The following is a 23,818-nucleotide window of genomic DNA, read 5'->3' as shown; positions in this document are numbered from 1 at the left end:
TGCATGCAGGAAGTGGCGAGCAGGTTTCGAGCATGCGCAGTAGGACCGAATCATGAAAACGGAGCTTAGTATGAAAAAAGGCACAACCTGTTGTTATAGAAAAACCCAACCGTCCTATCTGTTTTTAATAGGTGGAAATGAGAGCCGTTCTAGCATGGAAAGACACAGTTCGTGAACAATGGTGAGAGTTTAAGTTATTCAGTTCACACTGTCAACTTGTGCCCAGTACTGGGATGTAACGCTAGGTCGTTAGCAACGACGGTTGCTATGTAAACTAGTGTTAGCCAGCTAGCTGCGTAAACTAGCAATGGCACCATAGCAACTTGCTCATCGTTCATATAAGACCATTTTTAAGATATTACATATTTTTTTAAACTTATATGTCATGCAAAATATGTGCACTTTTAATGCCGAAACATGACAGCTTTCTTATATAGCACTGTTTAAAGCATGCTCGGTAATGGTAATGTTAAATAAGCTAGCAGTAGCTGTGTTGTTGCTGTTTATGATTTTTTACTCTAAGTGACGAAAAATGTGTTTTCTGAAGCTACCAAGATCTATTTAGTTTTTAATCCGATGTAATCAACATTCAACTCTTAATGCACCAAAACACTGAAATATTGGTTAGGGCTGCAAAAAATAAAATAAAACAAAGGCGTTATAATAATTAAATAAAAAAACATCCTATCTATAGATAAAGTCTTTTAGTTAATAAAGTTTTGACTGAACTCTCTGGCTAAAATAAAAGTATGGACCATGTGACATACTTTTTTGTAATCCTGTTTTTCCAAGGTCAATAATGTAACTTATTTTCTATCAATTTATATTTTTATAAGTCCAAGGATGTTTTATTTACCACTATGAAATAATACTCTTATTTCAATTACTCAATAAATCAATCAGTTAGACTTCAATAGCTGTGAGTCATTACCATCATCATCATTAACCTTTATTTAAGTTCTCAGAGAGATCATTGAGAGGGACCCTCATTTACAACGATGCCGAGAAAACATACATAAATGACAAACAACGAATAACAAACGTTATCACAAGACACTTTACACAAAGAGCAGGTTTAGACCGGACCCTTTGTTATTTTATAGACCCCGACATTAACCCACCTGGAGCAAGCGCATGGCAACATCTGGCAACATTGGAAGAGAACAACTTCCTTTTAACAAGCAGAAGATCCAAGCGCATGGTGAACAGCCATCTGTAGGGACTGTGTGGGCCGAGAGAGAGAGAGAGAGAGAGAGAGAGTAACAAAAACAACATGAACAAATAAACAGACTTACATCTACCATGCTGATAATATGGTCAATTGATTTGTAATATTAGCAGAAAAAAAAAATGACAATAGTCTGATAATAGTTATTGTACCTGTGGAAGTCAACAGGTCTAGTATTGGTGTTAACAGCTATGATACTGATAATGTGAATTCTAGAAGTAGGAGTCAAGCAGCTCAAGATTAACAATTATTATTATGGTAATATAAGTAAGACTGTGATACTAATAGTTGAAGTCAAGCTCTAACTATGAGCTTGATAAAAAAACAAAAACGTTTTAGCCATCTCTTAAAATTAGGAATAGTATATGTATTTACATTTTAACAGATCATCACAATGCCTATCTACTAATAGCTTAATTAAATGGATGTTTCACTATTATTCTCATTTGCAGTGTTTATGACCTTGCCTTCAAGCCAGATGGCAGCCAGCTTATTGTTGCAGCAGGGCTTCGTGTCCTGGTAAGGCTCTCATGTTTTCTTTGGCTGAGGCACAAATCTTTCGAGTACATTTTCTACTTTGACATTTAACATATTGTATTTTTGTTTCAGGTTTATGACACAGCAGATGGCAATATTATTCAGCCTTTAAAAGGACACAAAGACATAGTGTACTGTGTGGCTTATGCAAAAGATGGTGCGTACGATTTTTGGGTTTTGTTTCCTCATTTGTGTCTCTACTTGTTTCTGTACCAGTCCTCGTTTTTTCTTCTGCTAACCATTTCACTCTGCAGGTAAAAGGTTTGCCTCAGGCTCAGCAGACAAAAGCATCATCATATGGACTTCTAAACTTGAGGGTATTTTAAAATATACGTAAGTGTCACTTTTGTTAGAGCATTAGTGTTAAAACATCCTCAATGGTGTACAACTGTCCAAACCCATCTATGCATCTGTTTATCTGTAGACACAATGACTCCATCCAGTGTGTTGCCTACAACCCCGTCACTCACCAACTTGCCTCCTGCTCTTCTGGGGACTTTGGTGAGTTTGGATTTTATATATATATATGTATATATATATACATATATATATATATGTATCTTCCCCTCAGAGATAAATGCAGTATTTCCTCTTCCACTAAACTTATATTATATAATTCATATATTTTAAGATGTTGACCCTATCAGGGACATCTTTACTTCACATTCTTTACATTGTTAGGTCTGTGGTCCCCGGAGCAAAAATCTGTGAACAAACACAAAGTGAGCAGCAAAATAACATGTTGTGGGTAAGTCAGTTGTTTTTTTTGTTTGTTTAACTTTCAGCAGCATTAGTCAACTTTAATGTGGCAAATTTATATTTAAGAGTTGCTCTGATGGTAGGTGGACAAACGATGGGCAGTACCTTGCCCTTGGGATGATGAATGGGGTGGTGAGCATTCGGAACAAGAATGGAGAGGAAAAGGTGAAGATAGAGCGTCCAGGTGGCTCCTCCTCTCCTATCTGGTCTATAGCCTGGAACCCCTCGAAGTGAGTTTTTATGAATGATTGCTGCACGAAACTGTAAGAAAAACAAGCACAGTAGTATCCTGTCCTCACCAGTTCATTTGAATGATCTCCTTCCTTCTGGCCGTCGTCACAGAGTGCCTCGAACAGAAACAAGACGTTCCAGACATTCTTTTATACTCTTTATGTGTAGAGGGGTTAGACAGGTTTTTATATTACAATTTTATATTATATTTCTGATGATTTATTCTTCAAATAAAAGCCCATCCCAATTTAAGGCCTTGTACTTTTTACTAGCCTGTTGCTGCTGCACGTTTAGACAAATACAGGCAACTCTCAATTAAAGGCCCCTTTGCATTTATTTTAGAAATAGTTAACTGATAAAAAAAAAAAAAAAAAGAGACAAAATAAGTGCTGCATTTTGGCATAGATGGGCTGAGTTACAAAGAAAGATCGAATTAGACTTGTACACTGTTAAATATTCTTTATACATTTACAATTATATAGTCTTTCCCATCTTTGCTGTGAGTGAGTTTGGTTTAAATATAATTAGAGGCCTGTCTCGTATTGACACCTGTCCCAAATGAAGGCAGGGTCATTTTATAACCTGAAGGAAATAAAAGCCTGGGCTATTAATAGAAGTTTTACGGTAATTCACTTTCTGTGCTGTGTCTTAACTTTTTCGGTCTCTGCCTCAGTGAGGTTGAAGTACCTTTGTTTTTCAATTGAATTGAGCTGTGGATTTTCAGTATGTCTGTATTTCTGATATTTTCCTTTATGTATCTGTCGTGTCTTGATGACTGCTGCATATCTAATTTCCTTCAGGATAGTAATAAAGTTATAGTTGAATATGAATGTATGTGCCCTATACACTAGTGTCCATACATGTAGCAACATTATGAGAAATGATTTTGGAATAAGAGTATGTCACTTTTCAATTGAACAGTCTGTCTAGGGCCAGCAGGTGGCAGCGGTTTACCATTGCAAGTTTGAACAGATTCTGTGAGGATGAGGATTATGATGATGATGATAATGGTGATGAGATGGAGAAGCTGTCCCCCATCTTTGATGCTCCCTACAGTGAGCGCGAGGAGCTCAGATCCAGCCCCAGCCCAGAGCTACAGAATAGGTTAGGTGAGAAAAAGGGACAGACAGGAAGAAATGAAATGATGCACACGATACAGTGTTATCTAGTGGCTTTATGGAATTGTATTGGTCATGTAAGTTCAGAGCATAAAGTCAGGAAAGTCAGGAAAGTTTCTCTTGAGCTGTTGAGGATTCAGTTTCACTCATGGACTTCAAGAAGGTGAATTCTTCTCAGCTCAAGTGTTTACATGCATATATATGGGCTTACTGCATATTACAATAATAAAGATAAATAAAACTCTGGGTCCTGACATTGAAATACTGTGTCTTAGAGTAAAACAAAGTAAAACTTAGAGCTTTCTATAAAGACCATGTTTCCCCTAGTTGAAGGGTAAGCTCTTGGCTGTGATTTGAAATGTTATCTCCACCTAAACAAAGAAAGAAGCTGCAGTACTGAATGTTCACAGGACTACTTCTGTCTAAAATCATTTGTGTTGTATTTTCACAGAGATGAGCACAATGACATTCTGGCTGTGGCAGACTGGGGTCAGAAGCTGTCCTTCTATCAGCTCAGTGGAAAGCAGGTGAATAAAGCACAGCTCTAATGTACAAATCCTGAGTCTTCACCTACAACAGCCTTCACCTGAATGCAACAAACACTGTCAATGTATGTTGTACATGTACATATTGAATGAGCAGGTCTTATGCATTGTATTCCAATAAAACGAGCTTGTCTGCCACTTCAAACTGTTTAAAGGGCATTTAGGTGACTAAATAAAGGCTGTCTCATTAACTTGCATTGTAAATGCCAGCGCTCTAATAGCATTTTGAAACCCTGTCAGCTCAATGCACTGTATGCGCTATGAATTTCTATTGCAATAAAACCAAGAATACTAGGTCTGCTAAGTCTGCCTGCCTAAGATGAATATTATTGCAAACACTTTGGTGATTTTAAGACCTGTGTTTCCTGTTGTAATCAGTCTGTCAGGGTCTATTGAAACCATAACAGTACATTGGAAGGGATCCTGCTAGGCTTTAATGGGCCCCTCACTGTCCCTCCTTCCTCCTAAATTCCCTTCAGGCAATACCGTAATTATGGACAAATATGCACTGTTCATTACTCTGCCGTTATGCCTTTGGCTAATATATTGTCACTGGCCTATTCATCTCTTGCAGTGAACATTCTGTTTTGATTACAACACCAGGGATTGTTTTCAATAAAATAAAAAAAACTTTGTATTGTCAGGCAGCTGAGTGAGAAGAAACAGATGCGCAGAATGGTGTTGTGCAAATGGACTTTGAACATTTATACAATAGAGGCCATTTAAATCAGAGAAAGGCTTTCTTTTCATCAAACACTCAAAGGGATAGTTGAATGTGCCGTGGACTTTGATGTGTTTAAGCCCCAGACAGTGGGAAGTATTGGCCCAGGCCCCTGGGCAATAAATATGAGAAATGCTCTTTTTATTCTTGGTTTAATGTCTTCTTCTCTCTTTGTCTCTCTCAGATTGGAAAAGACAGGACCCTCACCTATGACCCATGTTGCATCAGCTATTTCTCCAAGGGGGAGTATATAGTCATGGGTGGCTCGGATAAACAGGCCTCCCTCTACACTAAAGATGGTGTGCGGCTAGGAACCATCGGGGAGCAGAATGCCTGGGTGTGGACGTGCAGGGTTAAGCCTGATTCCAACTTTGTGGTGGGTCCATGAAACGTGAAGACGAATATCAATAGAAGTTATCCCTACCCTGGAATAATAGTGTGTTCGCTGGAGTGTAAGTTGAGGTAACACTGATAAAGCTCAGAATAGAATCGGACTGTCAGTCCGCATTTAATACATTTCCCTGATATGTATCTGAAGCTACGCAGATAAACAAGCCATTTTTATTTTACAATAACACCTTAGCAACTCTTTCTTAACTATATTTTACTGAAGGTGATGATGCATACATTTAGGAATTGGCAAGTGGCAGATTCTCTTAGTTGCACCATGTAGATGCTTTAACAACAGGAACATTTTCCCACTCTCACAGTCTTTTCTTAGAGGTGTTAATAGGATGTACTGCTACATTTGTATCTCTTATCTAGGTGCTGGGCTGCCAGGATGGAACCATTGCCTGCTACCAACTTATCTTCAGTACAGTTCACGGCCTCTACAAGGATCGCTATGCTTACAGAGACAGCATGACTGATGTCATTGTCCAGCACCTCATTACTGAACAAAAAGGTGCACTTAGCATGTTAACTTTATACTAGTAGAAATATTTTGATACCAATATAAATGAGCAAATTTTCCTCACACACTTAACATGACCCCCCCCCCCCCCCCATTTATTTCTCTCGTTCTCTAGTTAGGATCAAGTGTCGCGAGCTGGTGAAAAAGATTGCCATCTATAGAAACCGTCTTGCCATCCAGCTGCCAGAGAAAATCCTCATCTACGAGCTCTATTCGGACGACTCCTCGGACATGCACTATCGCATTAAGGAGAAAATTGGCAGGAAGTTTGAATGCAACTTGCTGGTGGTCTGCTCCCAGCATATCATCCTGTGTCAGGTCAGAAGACAAAGGGTTGTGCTTCTCAGACTGAATTCTACTGACCTGCAGTAACACTATTTGTTCTTTAAATAACACTAATGCACCCTTGACAGATTTGCACAAGACGCCGTAGAGACATTTGAGCACTATTAACGTGATGGAAGCAAAGTGAATCGGTGTTTAGCCATTCAATTCTAGCCCAAACAGCCGAGAGAAAAATGATAATATCCTGGAATTGCTGCTTTCCCAGATGTTTCTGCCTTGCTCGCAAAAGGCTCCAGCTGTGCATGTGCTCTGCAGGCTATGTCTCTCCTTTCTACTCATCCCCTCTTCAAACTGGATAAATTGAGACAGTTGAATGAAGGGGAGGGACCACAGTGTTGAACCAGTGGGTGTCCCTTGGGGTTCCTCTCTGCTTCTCGTCTGTGTGTGTTTGACAGAGGATGGTAGGGAGGAGGAGCAGCCATAGCACAGAGGTTATTTCCCTTTAAATCTGTCTGTGTGTGACAGAGGAGCTTCAGATCTCTCTCTCGGAGGCGTGCTTGTGTTTCATGCCTCAGACAGCTTTTAGACCATATAAATGGACTGTGATCGTATGGGCTGTGTATATCTGTGTCAAATCGAATCGTTGTTTATCTTTATAGCATTGCTTTCTGTCAGTAAGCCACACTTTGCGGTGTTTAAAGCAACAAAGTGCTGAGATTTGTTGGACATTTTATGAGAATGTTTAAAGAACGTAAAGGGTGAGATTGACAGACTGCAAAAAAATTAAACAAAATCATTTGTAAATGTAATAGTTGTCACACTTTTCACCACTCTGCAGGAGAAGAGGCTCCAGTGCATGTCCTTCACCAGTGTGAGGGAAAAAGAATGGGTGATGGAGTCACTAATTCGCTACATTAAAGTGATCGGCGGTCCACAAGGCAGAGAGGGCCTGCTAGTAGGGTTAAAGAATGGAGCCGTGAGTACCGTGAGAAAATACATCCCCTCAAACTAAGAAACTGAATACGAAAAAAACTGATGCTGTATTCAAACTATGTGTCGCTTATCATTATTTGTGATGTAGATCCTGAAGATATTTGTTGACAACCCGTTTCCGATCACACTGCTGAAGCTGTCAACCTCAGTGCGCTGCCTGGACATGAGCGCCTCCCGCAATAAGCTGGCCGTGGTGGATGAGCACAACACTCTCCTGGTGTTCGACATCAACAGTAAAGAGCTGCTTTTTCAGGTCAGCAGGCATTAGGAAGATTAGAGTGTACAATGGAGAAATTTGCAAGATGTCTAAATGCAATTCAGAGCTGGAAATACCTAAGACATGCATTTCTAGTCGATGGGACACAGTCACCTCTAGATGTATTTCGCCCTTTATCTGCCCCCCCCTCTCTCTTGCTTCCCCTGTAGGAGCCTAATGCTAACAGTGTTGCCTGGAACACCCAGTGTGAGGACATGCTGTGCTTCTCTGGCAACGGCTATCTGAACATCAAGGCCAGCAACTTTCCAGTACATCAGCAGAAGATGCAAGGCTTCATGGTCGGCTACAACGGATCTAAGATCTTCTGTCTCCATGTCTATTCGATGTCTGCTGTGGAGGTGCCTCAGGTGTGTAGTATGTTGATGGCCCCACCCAGTCCAGATGTGATACTGAGGCCAACTGTTATAGTAATGTTGACATGAAAAATTTGCTTGTATGGATGGATTCATTTTCTATTGTTCATTGAGTCAAGTATGTGTTGAATTTCAAGGTAGGCAATTATTTATGATGGTGGTGTTATTGCTCTCTACAGTCAGCACCCATGTACCAGTACCTGGAGAGGAAGATGTTTAAGGAGGCCTATCAGATCGCCTGTCTGGGTGTGACAGACAGTGACTGGAGGGATTTAGCCACAGAGGCCCTGGAGGGACTTGATATAGACACTGCCAAAAAGGTCAGTTACACACAAATTGCTGTATCACTGACCTAATCAATTGACTTATTTTCCCAGAAACATCAAAGTGTACAAAAAGCAACAACTTCCTTATATATGACTACAACACTTCTTCATGGGCCCTTACTCATAGGCTTAGGTCATCTGGCCAACAATATACAGAATGAACATAACCCGGCAACCAAATACAAACACAAACAGTGTTCAAATATTACATTTGAAGGACGTATCTTTATAAGGTTAGCACTGCAAAAGAAAACAAAGAAATCAGGTTCATAGAAGCCATTGATTAAATGTATGTATTGCCTTTTTATATTTTCAGGCCTTCATCAGAATCAGAGACCTGCGCTATCTGGAGCTCATCAATAGCATTGAGGTAATATATCATCTTCAATACTGGGGGGGGGAACCAAATCCCTTTATATATCAGAGGAGCCAAGTTGAGTTTTTCTTTCTGCTCGCTGACATCGCCAAAGTTAGACAAGACTTGAGGCAGACTGGGCCAATCACATTTATTATCACTATCATGCATGTAATTGCTAGATTTTTCCCAGGGCTACACTTAAAATGGTCCAAAATGGAGGGTTCTGTATCATGACCTGTAGTTGTAACCACACACACATGCAAGCAGATATATAGACACAAAAAGCACACATTACATTTCTTGATATAACATTTTTTTTTCAACTTGGCTCGCGACAGGAGAACGTTTCTGCTTTTCATTTGTTTGAAAAGACCAATGTGTGCTCTTTGATATGAAGCACTTTTAATCATAAGCTGTATAAACAGTAATCCTCTCTAATTTCATTGTGACTGATGGTCTAAAAGGTAAGTTTGGGTTCATAAGTGAGCCGGCCAGCAGGACAATAATCTTGAGTGTTTTCATGGTTGTTTGCCTCACTGTGTGTGTGTGTGAACACTCGTGCCTTACTGCTCTGGGTGAGTGTGTGTGTACATGCATGTGAATGTTTATCTCCACACCCATGCCAGTGTTCGTGTTGACTGATTTGCAGGAGAGGAAGAAGCGGGGTGAGAGCGACAATGAGCTGTTCCTGGCAGACGTCTATGCCTACCAGGGGAAATTCCACGAGGCAGCCAAGCTCTACAAACGGACCGGCCATGAATCCAGAGCCCTGAGCATGTACACTGACCTGCGCATGTTTGAGTACGCTAAGGTGATTAAATCGATTGACAAAAAAACTCAAACGCATGTACAGCATACCTTTTATCAATATGGACAGAACAACCTGAAACTCTCTGCATGTTTTAGGGGCGTAGAACATGTGTTTTTCTTCATCATGTGCAGTTATGCCAAGTTGGGGCCCTGCACTGTGTTCAAACAGCCCCCCTTAACTGTCTGTCTTTCATCTGCTCATATATCACTAGAATCTCCACATATATCCACATATCATTACATCAGTACACACACACACACACACACACACACACACACACACACACCGTGCTTTTACACACATAGACCTATGCAACACAAGAGTCACCTACAGACACAGTTGAGTAGTTTGAATTGGAGCACCAATGGAGAGAAATATGGCAAGCGTCTGCTTTTAGATTAATACTTTGATGAGGAGGTCAGTTGGAGTTGAGGCCAATTCATGCTTTAATATGTTTACATATGGGGGGGGGACTTTGATCAGCAGCATTACATCCGCAATGCTCGAGCAGACGACACAACCATGACTTGCTTATATATATATATTTGTGTGTGTGTGTGCGTATCAGATTGTATGCATGTTTGATGTGCATGCTGTATATTTATGTGGCTGTGTGACCATCTGGCCCTATAGGCTGTTTGTTTTAAGTAGCATGGACACCGGAGGCAAAGGTCTTCCAGCAGCCTGATGTTTGTGTGACTCTCTTCCTCCTGTGTCAGCCTTAACCCACATGGTTATGGCAGTCTGAACTTGACTTCCCTTACTTCCTTCCAGAGAATCGACCACTGGTACCACTGGTATTTTACTAAGTTTGTAACTGTGTGTCTTTCTCGCAGGAATTTGTTGGAGCGACAGACCCTAAGAGCACTCGGATCCTGATGACCAAACAGGCAGACTGGGCTAAGAGCAGCAAGGAGCCCCGGGCTGCAGCTGAGATGTACCTGTCAGCAGGAGAACATCTTAAAGCCATAGACATTATAGGAGAGCATGGCTGGGCAGACATGTAGGTGTCAGTCACTGTATGAAAGCCTTTAGAATAGTCTCACACTTACACAAACACTTCAATTCCTTTGTCAACTCTCTAAACTGGGCCATGATGTACCAAAAGGTATACTTCTTTGAATATAGTTAATATTCAAATGTTCTAGTTAATCAAACAAAGACAGTTAAGTGGTTTGAAATGTTCACACACTGCACTAAGTGTCTAAAATGACTTTTTTTTTACTGTCAGTGTTGTAGTTCTCTCAACTCCAATACAAACATGTGTTGGTTGTTGTTAGTTCCTTTGAGTCTTCCTCCATCTTTCTGCAAAATTTAGAACATGTTTGTCACAAGGGGTGGCTGATTTTTATGACCATCTGCTGGACCGGGTAAGTTTCTCTGTCTCACTTTAAATCAAGGTTTAAGAGGTGTGCGTACGACCAAGATTTGAAGCCAGTCATTGTCCAGTATGCAACTTACACAAGTGTGATACAGAAAACATCCAAAGATTTTTTTTCAGTGAGTTTAAAAGAGTAAATACCATTTGAAGTATTTCTTTTAACTAGGTCTCTAAAACTTTTCTCTCAGAAAAAAACCACATCAGACATAAATTGGCTCAAAAGATGTTTGGAGGAAAATCTTTAAATTTTAATCTTTGATGCATACGAGTAGCAAAAAGGGAGGAAATTATTAATATCCAGAACATGTGTCTCACTTAGTATTAAAAGGTAAACTTGACATGAGGTGTGTGAGTGTTTGTTGGTTAATCCAGACAAATTGATCAGCCAGAACCCCAAACTCCATCTGACCTCTTGTATGCATGCTGTAGGCCTCCTGTGGAGCCACAGAGCTGTGGGTCAGCACAACAAACACTGCAGCTGAACAGAGTCAGCGATCTTTAACCTACATCTGATCCAGTTAGTGACCCTGACTGCTTCATTTTCTTTTTGAACTCATGATGGGAACTTCACACAACGGCCCTCCATGAAACTCGCCTTATCTGTTATGTGTGTGCGTGATTACTCTTCTCTTCTCTCATTCAGGCTAATTGACATCGCTCGCAAGTTGGACAAGGCTGAACGGGAGCCGCTTGCAAAGTGTGCGCAATACTTCGAGAAGTTGAAGCACCACGGCTATGCCTCAGAGACTTATTCCAAGATGGGAGACCTGCAGGCTCTTGTGCGACTGCATGTGGAAACCCGGCACTGGGACGAGGTGTGACACACTTTTGCACACAGGAGGCACACCTGCTCCGCTCATCATGGCTTATATATACTCTACATACTACATATAGTGTATAAATAGAGAGAGAGGAGAGCATCCTGATCAATGTGAGCCACATTGGTCTGTGCTAAAAACAAACTTCTGCATTACTCAGAAACCCATTTTACAGATCACTTGATGTTTATGGCTTGTTTAGTTTCTGCAGGGATCTTCAGAAAGGTATGCTGTATTTGTTAAAGTTACCACAGCTGAAGGCAAACAATAAGACAATACTTCTGCCTAATGTCCTAATGCACTGAAACCTAAACCACACACACACTCCAGAGCTAATCATCCGGCTTTGGATTTCTCTGAATCCATGCCCACATGATGATTAGTGAGTGAGACTCACAAAGCACCGAAAGAGCATCAGCTTAAAGCTCCATTCTTCCTCCAATCAAATTCCTCCATCAGAGCCGATCATGCTGCACAGAAAACAAGAAGGAAATATTGCATTTCTTTAATCCATCTGCAGTCTGTAATCGAGTTTTAGGCGTAAAAGAGATGCATATTGCCGATTTAAATAGTGAAACAGAAGAGGCAAAAAAAGAACATCAAATACAGATCACATGGCTCTGCGGTCTTGTCTGAGGAAGTCTTCCTAGATATTTATTTGATCCTCAGAGAGGAATAACGATAAAGCAGACGGGGGGGGGGACGGGGGGGACTGTTGGGTTTTATGTCCTTCACTGAGGGAGGTGGTCAACGAGACAGGACAGCGCTCAGACTGGAATTGGCCATATGGATGCTATTTGCCGCACCCTCTCTTTTCTAAAACAAGTATTTCAAACGACTTTGGGCTCACAGACCTGAGACACACACACACACACACTTTCACGCTTTCTCTCTCTTACTGTACGGTGTGTGTTTCTTGGCTCACGTTTTGCTACAGGACATTTAGATTAATCAATCACCTTGACAGGCAAATGTGTGTCCACGGGGCGCTACAACAGCCCTTTATATCCTGTCATTCAAATCAGCACAAGAGCTGCAGTTTTAGTTCTAATTGAGTGTGAAATCAACTTAGCTCATACACTTCTCTTGGTTCTAAACGTATTAATAATGCTGTTGCAATGTTTTGACGGGAAGTAATGTGTGAATTCTTCAGGCCTTCTCACTCGTGGAAAAGCACCCCCAGTTCAAAAACAACGTCTTCGTGCCTTATGCACAGTGGTTGGCTGAGAACGACCGATTCGAAGAGGCACAGAAAGGTGAGTCTGCATCACCACTACACAAGTCATGTTCTTATTTTGAAGTGTTTCCAGGATTATTTCTGTCTCACATTAAAGTCTGCAGCCACAGCCAGTGTTTACATATGGAAGTGATAAAACCCCCCGGGCCAGCTCTGGACACAGACATTTTTTCACTCCCTCCTTAAGATGCTCACTATCCACTGTTAAACATGATCCTCTTTGCTGGAGCGAAGCAGAACAGAGCCGGGCTGCCTGTTAACTGAATGACATGCATGCATGCCTCTAATCACCAGTACTACAAGCTGCTCTGATGATGATTACCAACTGTAACCATAGTTATAATCAGCTCATAGATTTATAATTATGATCTCAGCAGGCATATTTCCCCGTCTACATAATCTTCCTCTGCCTGTCTCAACTCTGGATACATGACTGAACAGGTCGCCTGATTGTATTGGAGCTTGCTTATGGTCACATGTTTTGCTGATTGTGTGTATTTTAGGCGGTCTGTGACGCTGAATTGTGTTGCTTGTGATTGTAATTGAGCCTTATATCCTGGTTTGGTCCTCTGTCCACTGCACTGGTAAATCTCAACAGCAGCTTTCAAAAGGGTAAATACAGGACTGAGGTGGTCGGGTACATAACTTTGTAGCTTCAAGAGCTCCATCAAAAGTTTCTTGTGGGTCTGCAGCTTTTTCCCATGTACCTAAAAAAAAATATATATTATATTTTTTGTGTTTCAATTGTATTTTGTTTGGTTTAAGTATTGTATCTAAGTTGCTGTTTTTTATTCCCTCAATTTAAATCCTTGCAAAAGTGGATAATACAAAAATGATTAACTTAATGGAAAACTGGAAGCAAAGATTCACAAAGTTGTGTTTTATGCTTGACTGACATTATTTCTTCCATACACATACTCAACATTTTCGGGTGCTGAGATAACAATCATCCTAAAGATTACCTTACAGTTTGGATTGACCATTCTAGCTCATTGCTTGTTGTATTTGTTAGTTTGAGGAACAGAAAACCCCAGCATTTCTCAGCGTATGTATTTTTCTTGGTTTCTGTGAGTGGAGTGTTCTTCTCTCTGACGTTAACCAGCAGCAGCTGACTGTGGTTTTTATCCAGTGAGGTAGACTGATAAATATTTACCACTGAAATATCCTGACCCCTGCTGTGGTTGCAGGGAAGGGGTCACTGGTGGGCTCGACTCCTTAAAGCTGCTTCTAATTATCCCTCTGATAGGAACATGAAGAATAGAGCTCAGGCTTATTAGAGCTATAACGGTAAACTGTTCTGTTCTTTTTTTTCATATTCAGGAGCAGCCTCATGTGTGTTAGTAATTACATGTAAAATATAAGGGAAACGATGTCCTGTTTGAACTGATTCTGGCATTTATTAAGCGTGTGTTTGTGTGTTTTTATGTATGTACTTGCCTTGGTGCCTGCCTCCTACTTTTTGGAATTACATAAGGTTCTCCACTTGGTTGCTAGCGTTTCTGATTTAATTGCAGTTTCAAACATTTTCTTTTGTCTGTTCGCTCTTTCAGGACATGAGTGGAAGTGCCAAAACAAAGAGCGCTTCCAACTCCAACAAAAATTCTAATTAAAAAGAAAGTGTTTCATTGTGAAATAATTTCTTGGATGTTAGGTGCAAAAAAAACAACAACCACACAACAGCGACAACTTAGCAGCAAAGGTGTCACCCAGAAATAAATAAATAAAGCAGCATGTTTTTCGATTGGCACTTCAAATACAGCAATGCCCCGAGACTCAACAGTTTTTCAAGGGCACAATATAACGATCGGTCCCTCACCTCTTTCTTTCTGTCCTTGTTTTTTTTTTTTTTTTATCACTCTTTAGCATTTCACAAGGCAGGGCGACAAAATGAAGCTGTGAAAGTCTTGGAACAGCTTACCCACAATGCCGTGGTTGAGAACAGGTTCAATGATGCAGGCTACTATTATTGGATGCTGTCCATGCAGTGTCTAGACATTGCTAGAGGTGAGACCCAGTCTTTGTTTTTCTAAAAATTAAAGTTTTTTTCTTTTTTTTTTTTTTTTACACTGCACCTTTAGTGTTCTTTGTATTAAACGTAATGTTCTGTGTTTCTCTGAATCAGAAAGTGAAGACCAGAGAGAAGAGATGCTGAAGAAGTTTGAGCGTTTTCAGCATCTTGCCGAGCTCTACCACGTGTATCGCTCAATTCAGCGCTACACGGTGAGAACACGCTACTTTTGTCAACTCTAATCTTCAATAACCAGACCAGACTAAAATGGCAGGAGGCCTTAGAACCCACCAGGCCAGCATAGAATGGCTGTCAGTTTGAAAGCTCTGGAAACAATACCCACTCTGTGGTCCGATTTCTGTTTGGGCAGAAACGCAACCTGTTCGTCTTGTGGTTTATTTTAGATATGCTGACAACCCCTCTGCGTTTCTGCCCACTGTCTAATCAACTTTTGCACTCGAATTTCTTCAGGCCGCTGTGAGCTTGACAAGAAGGAGGTCTGGCTCAGGGAGATTATGTCAATCTATAAAAAGGAGTCAGGGTAAAGGAGATATGCACAGAGGTAAAGCGAACAAAAGAGAGTGACCAGTGAAGGGGAATTGAATCCTCCAGAACTTCAAAGAAACCACCGCTGTTAGGGTTTTTGGCTAATGTTCTTAAAAGTTGACGGACAGGAAATCTCAGATGGGTATACCGCACGTAGCTGCTCATCGTGATGGATGAGCCCTGTATTCAATCGCTAAAATGATTTGTTTCCTGCAACCACTCTGACCCCTCTCGCCATGGAAACCAGCTGCCTGATTGATCATGATGACGACCTAATCAGTGGTTGTCTCCAAGCCCCTCGCCCTAACTTGCTTACACACTAGTAATTCCTGGTTATGAGCGATATGTATGGGTGAGCTGGCCTGTGTCAGTGTCCTCGGGTTGTTATTTCAGCTCTCTGCTGGGCTGTGGTTGCACCCCTGCAACACAGTGAGGCATCCCTGTGATCCAGACCAGAGCAGGAAACCTCTTTATGTCACTTTGACTCCCCTGCGCAAGAACTATAGATTTGAACTCAACTTCAGGATAAAGTCCTGTTAGTGATTGCTTTAGCATGTCTTTTGTCCCCTGAAGGGCACACTGAGGTTGTATGAGGCACAATAAAGGATAGGCTGCTGTAATCCCTTTTACTTTCCATTTGCTTTTCTCCCGCAGGATGAGCCCTTTAGTTCCCACATGCCAGAGACACTCTTCAACATCTGCAGGTTCCTCCTGAGCAACCTCACCAAGAACATACCACCAGGCATTTCTAAAGTGTATCCTTCCATGGTGAATTAACATAGTTCTAGGTATCAAGCACATATTTTTAGAATCAAGTATTGTGGGGCCTGTCCTCTTTGGAAAACTCTCAAGAACAGACATGCCAATCTGAAATCAAGACTGGCACAGACAGCGATGATAAAATGATGGAACAAACAGAGATAGAAATAGAAGGAAAGCGGAAGTGTTGGCGCCACAGCGGAAACCATGCTGCTGCTGAGAGAAAGAAATGGGATTGATGATGAGAAGAAGGAGAAGATGTCAGCAAGAGGCATTTTCTTCCATCGTCTAAACAAACGCTTTGATTACTTTGAGCGTTCTCAAACATACACAAACACACTAAACACTCTCCACAATGTGCTTTGATTTGGACAAATATACACACAGATCCACCAGCACACACACAGCCACATCGACAAATCCATTTGGACTCACACAGAGGAGGCAGAGCATGAGGAAGGAAAGTCCAGCCTTTGAGGAGGAAATGAGGTAGGGCTGCTGGAATCCTCTGAGGCCTAACGGAGGTGTTCCAAAATCTTTGAACTTCGATTTATAGACTTAGCCGGGCTGTGTGAGACTTGTTGTGAACAATTAAACACATTGTCACAAAATAGCTGCACTGAACGAGTCATACAATAGGAGGATGTGCATTTATCAACAGTCCCAGTAGCGGAACAGAACTGAACTGGGTGTGTGGGAGGAGCTGGAGAGGGATGAGTGGAGAGGAGTAGTGTTAAGTTTTCAGGTGATGGAGGTATGCCAGCATAGAGCTGTTGCAGCTGCAACTCATTGACCTGTCATTGCCACTCTCAGAGCTGTTCTCTTAACAATCTGTCTCTTTAAAAATACAAATAAGCAACAATTTCCTCCTCTCAAACACAAAACAGGCACACATGCCTGTATAAGCACACACACACACACACACACACACACACACAACCACCCACAAGCAGCCATAACAAGGTATTACTTCCAAGGCATGCAGCCAATGTTTGCTGGCTCAGCGTGGCTCTTGTTGTACTCATTAAGAGAAATGAGGCAATGTACAATTATGTCTATTAATAAATGCATATTTCAATATTTTCCACATAAGATACATTTTGAGGATGAATAAAAACAAATAAAATCACTGTCCTAATTTCAACTATTTTAAGAATTCCAACTGTTCCTCTTGCAATTGTTTTTCTTGACCTGATAATAAGTAACACCTTGTATGCGTTGGCAAAGCAGAGTCGAAAACTGGGTGCCTATAAGCTTGCCAGGTATTCCTACGAGAAGCTCCAGGACCTGCACATTCCCTCCCGCTTCCAGGAGTCCATAGAGCTGGGAAGCCTCACCATCCGCTCCAAACCGTTTCACGACAGCGAGGTGTGTTGTTAGACTTGGATATACAAGCACGTAACTTAAATTGCCCTGAGTTATTCTTGCCCCCTGTTCTTGATTGTGTATTTTTAACTTTCATGTTTTTCCTGCAGGACCTGATTGACGGCATGATGTGCTACCGCTGCTCCACCAACAACCCCCTGCTGCACAACCAAGGGAGCTCGTGCATCAACTGCAGGCAGCCTTTCATCTATTCTGCTTCATCATACGGTCAGTGACTCAAAAAAAAAAAAAAAAAAAAAAAAAAAAGATTGTCTGCATTACTTTGCTCAGAGAGGACTCCATTTGTGTTTTTAATGTGGCATATCTCCTCGTGTACAGAGGTGTTGCCTCTGGTGCAGTTCTACCTTGAGGAGGGCATCAGTGATGAAGAGGCTGTGTCACTGATTGACCTAGAAGTTCCTCAAACAGACGAGGGGGACGCACGCTGGCAGGACATGGACAATGGTGGTATCCTTAAGTCTTAAAAAAAAATGTTACTTCACACATGCATAAAAACACACACACACACACACACACAGAAACTCATGATTCAAAAGCTTTTTATGAATTATTTACTGCTCACTGCTGCCCCTGCGAGTCTGAATCCCTGCCCTAACACACTGCATTTCAAAATGAACCATGTGACTCTCCTCTGCCCTGTGACAGTTCTAAGAAGCTGTTTAGTCTGTGTTGGCCTCGATTCTGGGCTGGTGGGTAAGCTGTCAGAGCTAAGTCATCTTAGTTCTCGAGCTAATAGGGTTAGCAAGGCTCTCCTGTCTCATCTTAATGACACTAACCCTCCGCGAGCCGTAGCCACAGCCCTGGTGCAGGGATTAACCTGCATTAGCTGGCAGACACTTACTCAAGGGCATTGAGGTCTGCTCTGTTCCTCCAGAGCCATCATGTGACTGACAGGCACGACTGATTGGCACTCTTGCTTTTAGATTAGTCTCGGAGGGATAATTTTAGAATGGTGTTCCCAGTGTTGAAAATATAGAATTACAGAAAATGTGCATAAGGAGTAAATGTGATTGTAAGATGTGTGAAATATGTTGCTTGAGTTGTTTGTTCTTAATTACAACCAATCAGAGCCTCAGGCTTTGAGGATGGATGGTTTAGATGACTCAGAGGAAGATCCATTTACAGCCAAAATGAGCTTCGAGGTAAGAAAGGACAGAGGAGATGAGGCGATTAATATTCCACCAACTGGGCAAACCAGCTGGAGAGGGTAAAAAGGACAGGGTCCGTAATAGAATGTGTGTGTGTCCCAACAGCAGGGGGGTTCGAACTTTGTCCCAGTCAAGGTGAGTCGCCCCTCGCTGCGCTCCATGAGCAGGAGGGACGTGCTGATCAAACGCTGGCCCAGGCCGCTCAAGTGGGAATACTTCCGCTCCCTGCTGCCCGATGTGAGCATCACCATGTGCCCCACCTGCTTCAAGGTACAGCATTTATAAGACACACTGCTCATGTATCCCCCCACATTATCCTTGTCTGTCTGTCTTCTTCTCATTACTTGTCTAAGTTACACCGTTGAAGCTGTTTTATTTCTGTCACAATACTTGTTAAATATAGATAACATTTCTTCTAATATATCTTTATTCCAGACTGTTCTAATTTTGCATTATTTGTGTTTCTTTGTAGATGTTCCATAGTGAGGATTATGAGCTGCTGGTGCTTCAACACAACTGTTGTCCATACTGTCGCAGACCCATTGATGAACCAAACTGATCCACTTAATCTCAGTGTAGCGTATTTTTTTTTCAAAATGTACTTTTTGACATTTTACTATCTTGTCACTTGGATATACATAGATAGCTGTTAATCATCAAGTTAAAAGCAGGGTGTTGTCCTTCAAGAAGGAGTCAGACTGAAGTAATAACTGTGTTGTGTGTGTGTGTGTGTGTGTGTGTGTGTGTGTATGTGTGTGTGTGTGTGTGTGTGTCGGTCATTATAGCGTGTGAGCAAACTGCACCATCAACCCAATTAGATGATCAAGATCAGATTACTGGTGGCTGTCACTGATTACATCTTGTGTAGAGTTTTAAAAAAATATATATAACTGTAATAATCTATTTATTTAAAATGAAATCTATTTGTTTAGGAAAGGAAGTTATAACTCAACCGCTATATCTGCCAACAAGTGTATTCCACAGGCTTATACAAAAACTCGACTGTGCTTTTCATTCCAGGAAAGGAAATGTCATCTTCTGTCCAGTCATGAGATTGTATTTTTATTTTGTTACAAAGCCTTTTCAATAAAATATTTTTGGTATACTTTATGACAGTGTTTCTCCTTAATGATGTTACAAAGGAAGCTTGAGTAATATTAACTTCTTACTCTTGCTGATTGAACTTTTTGTCCGTGAAGGAGAGAGCTGGAGGGGAGAGTGCATGCTACGAGCGCTATGCCCCACTGATTCTGATTACACTTTAAGCTATGAGTTGAGCACTGCATTATGCAGTGGTTGGGGATTAAGCTTTCACGGATGCAAATAAGTTGGACTGCTCAAGAAAAATTCATTTGTGATTTAAAGCGTTAAAGAGTGGACAAACTACAAATAGGCTGCTTCCCTCTCTGCCTGCCCTCCCACTCTCATCTCGGTGTAATGATGCATTGATGAACACGACAGTTTAATGATGGGGTTCTGATAGCCAGCGCTGTAACCTCTCACCTTGGGAATGCTAAACATACTGCGTTGCTATTTCTGGAGTTTTCTCCTGTAATGCTTTATGTGTGTGTGTGTGTGTGTGTGTGTGTGTGAGAGAGAGAGACGGGGGGAGATTGAATGTCTTAATTCCATCTCTGCTAACACTTTGCTCCATGCAAGTCCCTAATCCGGTCAGCCTGTTAAAAAGGTGCGGCACTACTTCAGGGGGCTGCAGAGCACTTCTTACCACCACAAGACCCATCCCTCCAGACAACCTGTTTCCCCCATTTGCACCCCAGCTGCCAGACAAGACTCGCTCACTGTGTTTTATTCTGGCGAGAGGCACAGCCTGTTTCCTCCAGTGTCAAGGACAAAACATCAGCAGCTGCAGCAGCCATGAATGGCACAGAGGGACCCAACTTTTATGTCCCCATGTCTAACAAGACCGGCGTGGTTCGCAGCCCATTCGAGTACCCTCAGTACTACCTGGCTGAGCCCTGGAAGTACTCTCTTGTGGCTGCATACATGCTGTTCCTCATCATCACTGCCTTCCCTATCAACTTCCTCACCCTACATGTCACAGTGAAGCACAAAAAGCTGAGGACCCCTCTGAACTACGTCCTGCTCAATCTGGCTGTGGCCGACCTCTTCATGATCATCGGGGGCTTCACCGTCACCCTGTACACAGCCCTGCATGGATACTTCAGCTTAGGGGTCACGGGATGCAATGTGGAAGGATTCTTTGCCACCTTAGGAGGTAAGATGTGTTTTTTTTTGTTTTCTTTAATTACCTTCCATGTGAAGTATTTCTGTTAGATTTTGTTAACTTAAAACCTGAAACAACCAGCCTACAAATCCTTAATTTAAAAAAAAAAGTGTTATATTGAATTTGAATGTATACCTGCTTTACTTGATGTCTTAGGAGAGATTGCTCTGTGGTCTCTGGTGGTTCTGGCTATTGAGCGCTACATTGTGGTCTGTAAACCAATGACCAACTTCCGCTTTGGGGAGAAACATGCCATCACTGGTCTGGCATTCACATGGATGATGGCCCTGACCTGTGCTGCCCCCCCTCTGCTTGGATGGTCCAGGTACTTTATGTAACTATGTCTAGACCCTGCTGGCCAGGCTGTAAAATCAAACAAATACAATTTTCATCATTTGAAAGCACAGTAGAGATTTCTTTTTTTTTTAACTTCCGTAAAGACAAATGTATTGTATCAAACTCAAAGTGTGATGGTGTTGATGGAATTTCTGAGATTATTATTGTGTGTTGATGCAGGTACATCCCAGAGGGAATGCAGTGTTCCTGTGGGATTGACTACTACACTCCCAAGCCCGAGATCAACAACACCTCGTTCGTCATCTATATGTTTGTCCTCCATTTCTGCATCCCCCTCTTCATCATCTTCTTCTGCTACGGTCGCCTGCTCTGCACCGTGCGAGCGGTAAGACCACGACTGCCAGACATAATATTAATAATAAGGAGACAATACAGTGTATGTCCCAGTAGAGAAACTCTTTATTTTGTTCCTTTTTTACCTGTCTCCCCTCCACAGGGAGGTGGAGCAGCATCACAGAGCAGAGTCTCTGGAGATGTGAGGGATTTAGTGGCTCAAGGACACTTTAGGAGGGCAGATCATTGCCAACATGGCGGCTTTATTCTCAGGTCCTCCAGCTGGAGGACAGTCTGCCTGCTCACTGAGATGCCCTCATTAATAATGATTAAACAGCATTGATAATGTATTAGCCATCATTAATAATAGCTAAGGAATATTACTGAGAATCACAATTTGAGAGGTTATAATTGGATTTTTTACAATTAAACAAATGTGAAACAAAGTATAGGGGCCACGTTAGGGGAGAAGTCAGAAATTTAAAGAAAGAAATCAATATGAGAATTTAGATAGAATTTCATGAGATACCGTAGATATTTTAGGTGTTACTAGTATTAGAAAACTAGTTTTTTTAAATGAGAATAAAGTCACAACCTTTTAAGAACAACGGCTACATGTCAGGGGGAAAACAATACCTATTATTTTTTGTAGTTGAAACTGTAAGAAATTGATTAAACATGCATACAAAATCCAGTCATCCTAACTTACAACAAATGACAATAACATAACCATAACAACAGACTGCACATCAAGCCGTTTCAGCTTTAAGCCATTACATAAAAGATCTGTCAGTCACACTAATCCTTGAGTTTTTTTCTTTTTGGTGATGGGCTGTGATTATGTTCAGTGGATCACAGATTAGTTCTTGAAGAAGAGAATAACCTGCATGTGTCTGTGCTCAGGCTGCAGCTCAGCAGCAGGAGTCCGAAAGCACCCAGCGAGCAGAGAAGGAGGTGACACGAATGGTAATCGTCATGGTGATCTCCTTCTTGCTGTGCTGGCTGCCCTACGCTAGCGTGGCCTGGTACATCTTTATCAATCAGGGGACTGAGTTCGGACCAGTTTTCATGACTGCTCCGGCCTTCTTCGCCAAGAGTGCCGCCCTGTACAACCCCATCATCTACATTCTGCTAAACAGACAGGTGAGTGAAGCAAAAACATCCTGGTTTGATTGTTTTGTTTTGTGTGAAAGAAAGCTGTAGTTAAGGCAGAGTTGTAATTGTGTCATATATGTTCAGCTTTAAGACACTTCACTGTTGCCCTATGAGATTAAAATAACTCGCTATATATTAAAATGTTCAACACACTTTACCTTTTAGATTTTAAACACATTTTACCATTGCAATTTCTCCTGTACATTGTGTTTTCTCTGTTATAATGTCCCTCTTATTAGTTTGCCTTTTTTGTGTATCTATACTTATTCCTTTCCTTGTTCAGCATATTTTTTTGTACATTTTGCTGATTTTTTTTAATCAACTTTCTACCCAAGAATGATTTATATACTTGTCTTATGCCACACTTGAAATACATACTTCCACGCATATATGCATTTGTTCCATTACTTGAGTCAAGGATCTACATATTTCCTCCACCGCCACCATCAAGTGTTTGACTGACCTTCTCTCTTTTGGCCTCCAGTTTAGAAACTGCATGATCATCACAGTGTGCTGTGGAAAAAACCCATTTGGAGAAGATGAGACTGCGACCACTGCCATCTCCAAAACCCAGACTTCATCTGTCTCCTCCAGCCAGGTGGCCCCTGCTTGACCTGTCCCCCTCCTCTCCTTACCCCCCCCCCCCCCCCCCCCCCCCAACCCATCTGTCCCTGCACACCTAGGGACCCAACGCCGCCAAGCAGCACTACTGTTCTATAGGCCAATCCTCTTGACTTACCTCTCCATGTGTCTTCGCTGCTGTTGCACAACCACACTGATGAACTCAAGAGCCAGCATGTGTATTTTTCAATCCATTTAATCATGGGAAGTGTTCAGCTGGCTGCACAGAGTTTAACCTGACACCAAGGTGGCGTTTGTCAGTGTGATGGTCCAACTGAACACATCTCAGGCTCCAATCTACCCTAAAGGTACAAAATCGATAAAAATCGAATCAAACTAACCACACCGCATGACTTCACATCAACTCTTGTAAAAGTATATGCTGCAGGTACATATTCTGAAATGCGCTGAACAAATCTACTTGATAAA

At 41.6% G+C, this 23,818-nt stretch overlaps 2 protein-coding genes across 2 annotated transcripts; both read left to right on the top strand.

Annotated features, from left to right (window-relative positions):
* The first annotated feature begins 36 nt into the window (after window positions 1-36).
* ift122 (intraflagellar transport 122 homolog (Chlamydomonas)) lies at window positions 37-19,848 on the top strand. The gene is made up of 29 exons (XM_061056906.1): window positions 37-181; window positions 1,681-1,747; window positions 1,838-1,922; window positions 2,020-2,098; window positions 2,190-2,266; window positions 2,447-2,513; window positions 2,608-2,754; window positions 4,325-4,400; window positions 5,324-5,515; window positions 5,905-6,043; window positions 6,168-6,370; window positions 7,176-7,313; window positions 7,419-7,583; window positions 7,757-7,954; window positions 8,140-8,280; window positions 8,603-8,656; window positions 9,294-9,455; window positions 10,292-10,458; window positions 11,480-11,651; window positions 12,808-12,910; window positions 14,755-14,895; window positions 15,014-15,111; window positions 16,100-16,200; window positions 17,407-17,572; window positions 17,680-17,797; window positions 17,909-18,037; window positions 18,659-18,732; window positions 18,844-19,008; window positions 19,211-19,848. Exons 1-29 carry the CDS (start codon window positions 138-140, stop codon window positions 19,295-19,297), a joined length of 3,555 nt encoding a protein of 1,184 aa, XP_060912889.1. The 5' UTR covers window positions 37-137; the 3' UTR covers window positions 19,298-19,848.
* Window positions 19,849-20,462: 614 nt separating this feature from the next.
* On the top strand, window positions 20,463-23,662 carry LOC132989329 (rhodopsin-like). Its single transcript, XM_061056884.1, has 5 exons — window positions 20,463-20,974; window positions 21,140-21,308; window positions 21,500-21,665; window positions 22,517-22,756; window positions 23,253-23,662. The coding sequence occupies exons 1-5, from the start codon at window positions 20,614-20,616 to the stop codon at window positions 23,379-23,381; spliced, it is 1,065 nt and encodes a 354-aa protein (XP_060912867.1). The 5' UTR covers window positions 20,463-20,613; the 3' UTR covers window positions 23,382-23,662.
* Window positions 23,663-23,818: the final 156 nt, after the last annotated feature.

Source organism: Labrus mixtus, chromosome 15, assembly GCF_963584025.1.
Source record: "Labrus mixtus chromosome 15, fLabMix1.1, whole genome shotgun sequence".
NCBI classification, from domain to species: domain Eukaryota; kingdom Metazoa; phylum Chordata; class Actinopteri; order Labriformes; family Labridae; genus Labrus; species Labrus mixtus.
The sequence above is the reverse complement of the archived record's forward strand: the minus strand, read 5'-3'. Positions and strand labels throughout refer to the sequence as shown.

What these genes read in the sequence shown, in the direction of transcription:
- LOC132989329 (XM_061056884.1), top strand. Translation starts at nt 20,614, where the DNA reads ATGAATGGCACAGAGGGACCCAACTTTTATGTCCCCATGTCTAACAAG. An exon ending in ATTCTTTGCCACCTTAGGAG is followed by an intron (nt 20,975 to 21,139) that starts GTAAGATGTGTT and finishes TTGATGTCTTAG; the next exon opens with GAGAGATTGCTCTGTGGTCT. An exon ending in ACATTCTGCTAAACAGACAG is followed by an intron (nt 22,757 to 23,252) that starts GTGAGTGAAGCA and finishes TTTGGCCTCCAG; the next exon opens with TTTAGAAACTGCATGATCAT.
- ift122 (XM_061056906.1), top strand. Translation starts at nt 138, where the DNA reads ATGAGAGCCGTTCTAGCATGGAAAGACACAGTTCGTGAACAATG. An exon ending in CAGCAGGGCTTCGTGTCCTG is followed by an intron (nt 1,748 to 1,837) that starts GTAAGGCTCTCA and finishes TTTTTGTTTCAG; the next exon opens with GTTTATGACACAGCAGATGG. An exon ending in CCACCAGGCATTTCTAAAGT is followed by an intron (nt 16,201 to 17,406) that starts GTATCCTTCCAT and finishes CCTGATAATAAG; the next exon opens with TAACACCTTGTATGCGTTGG.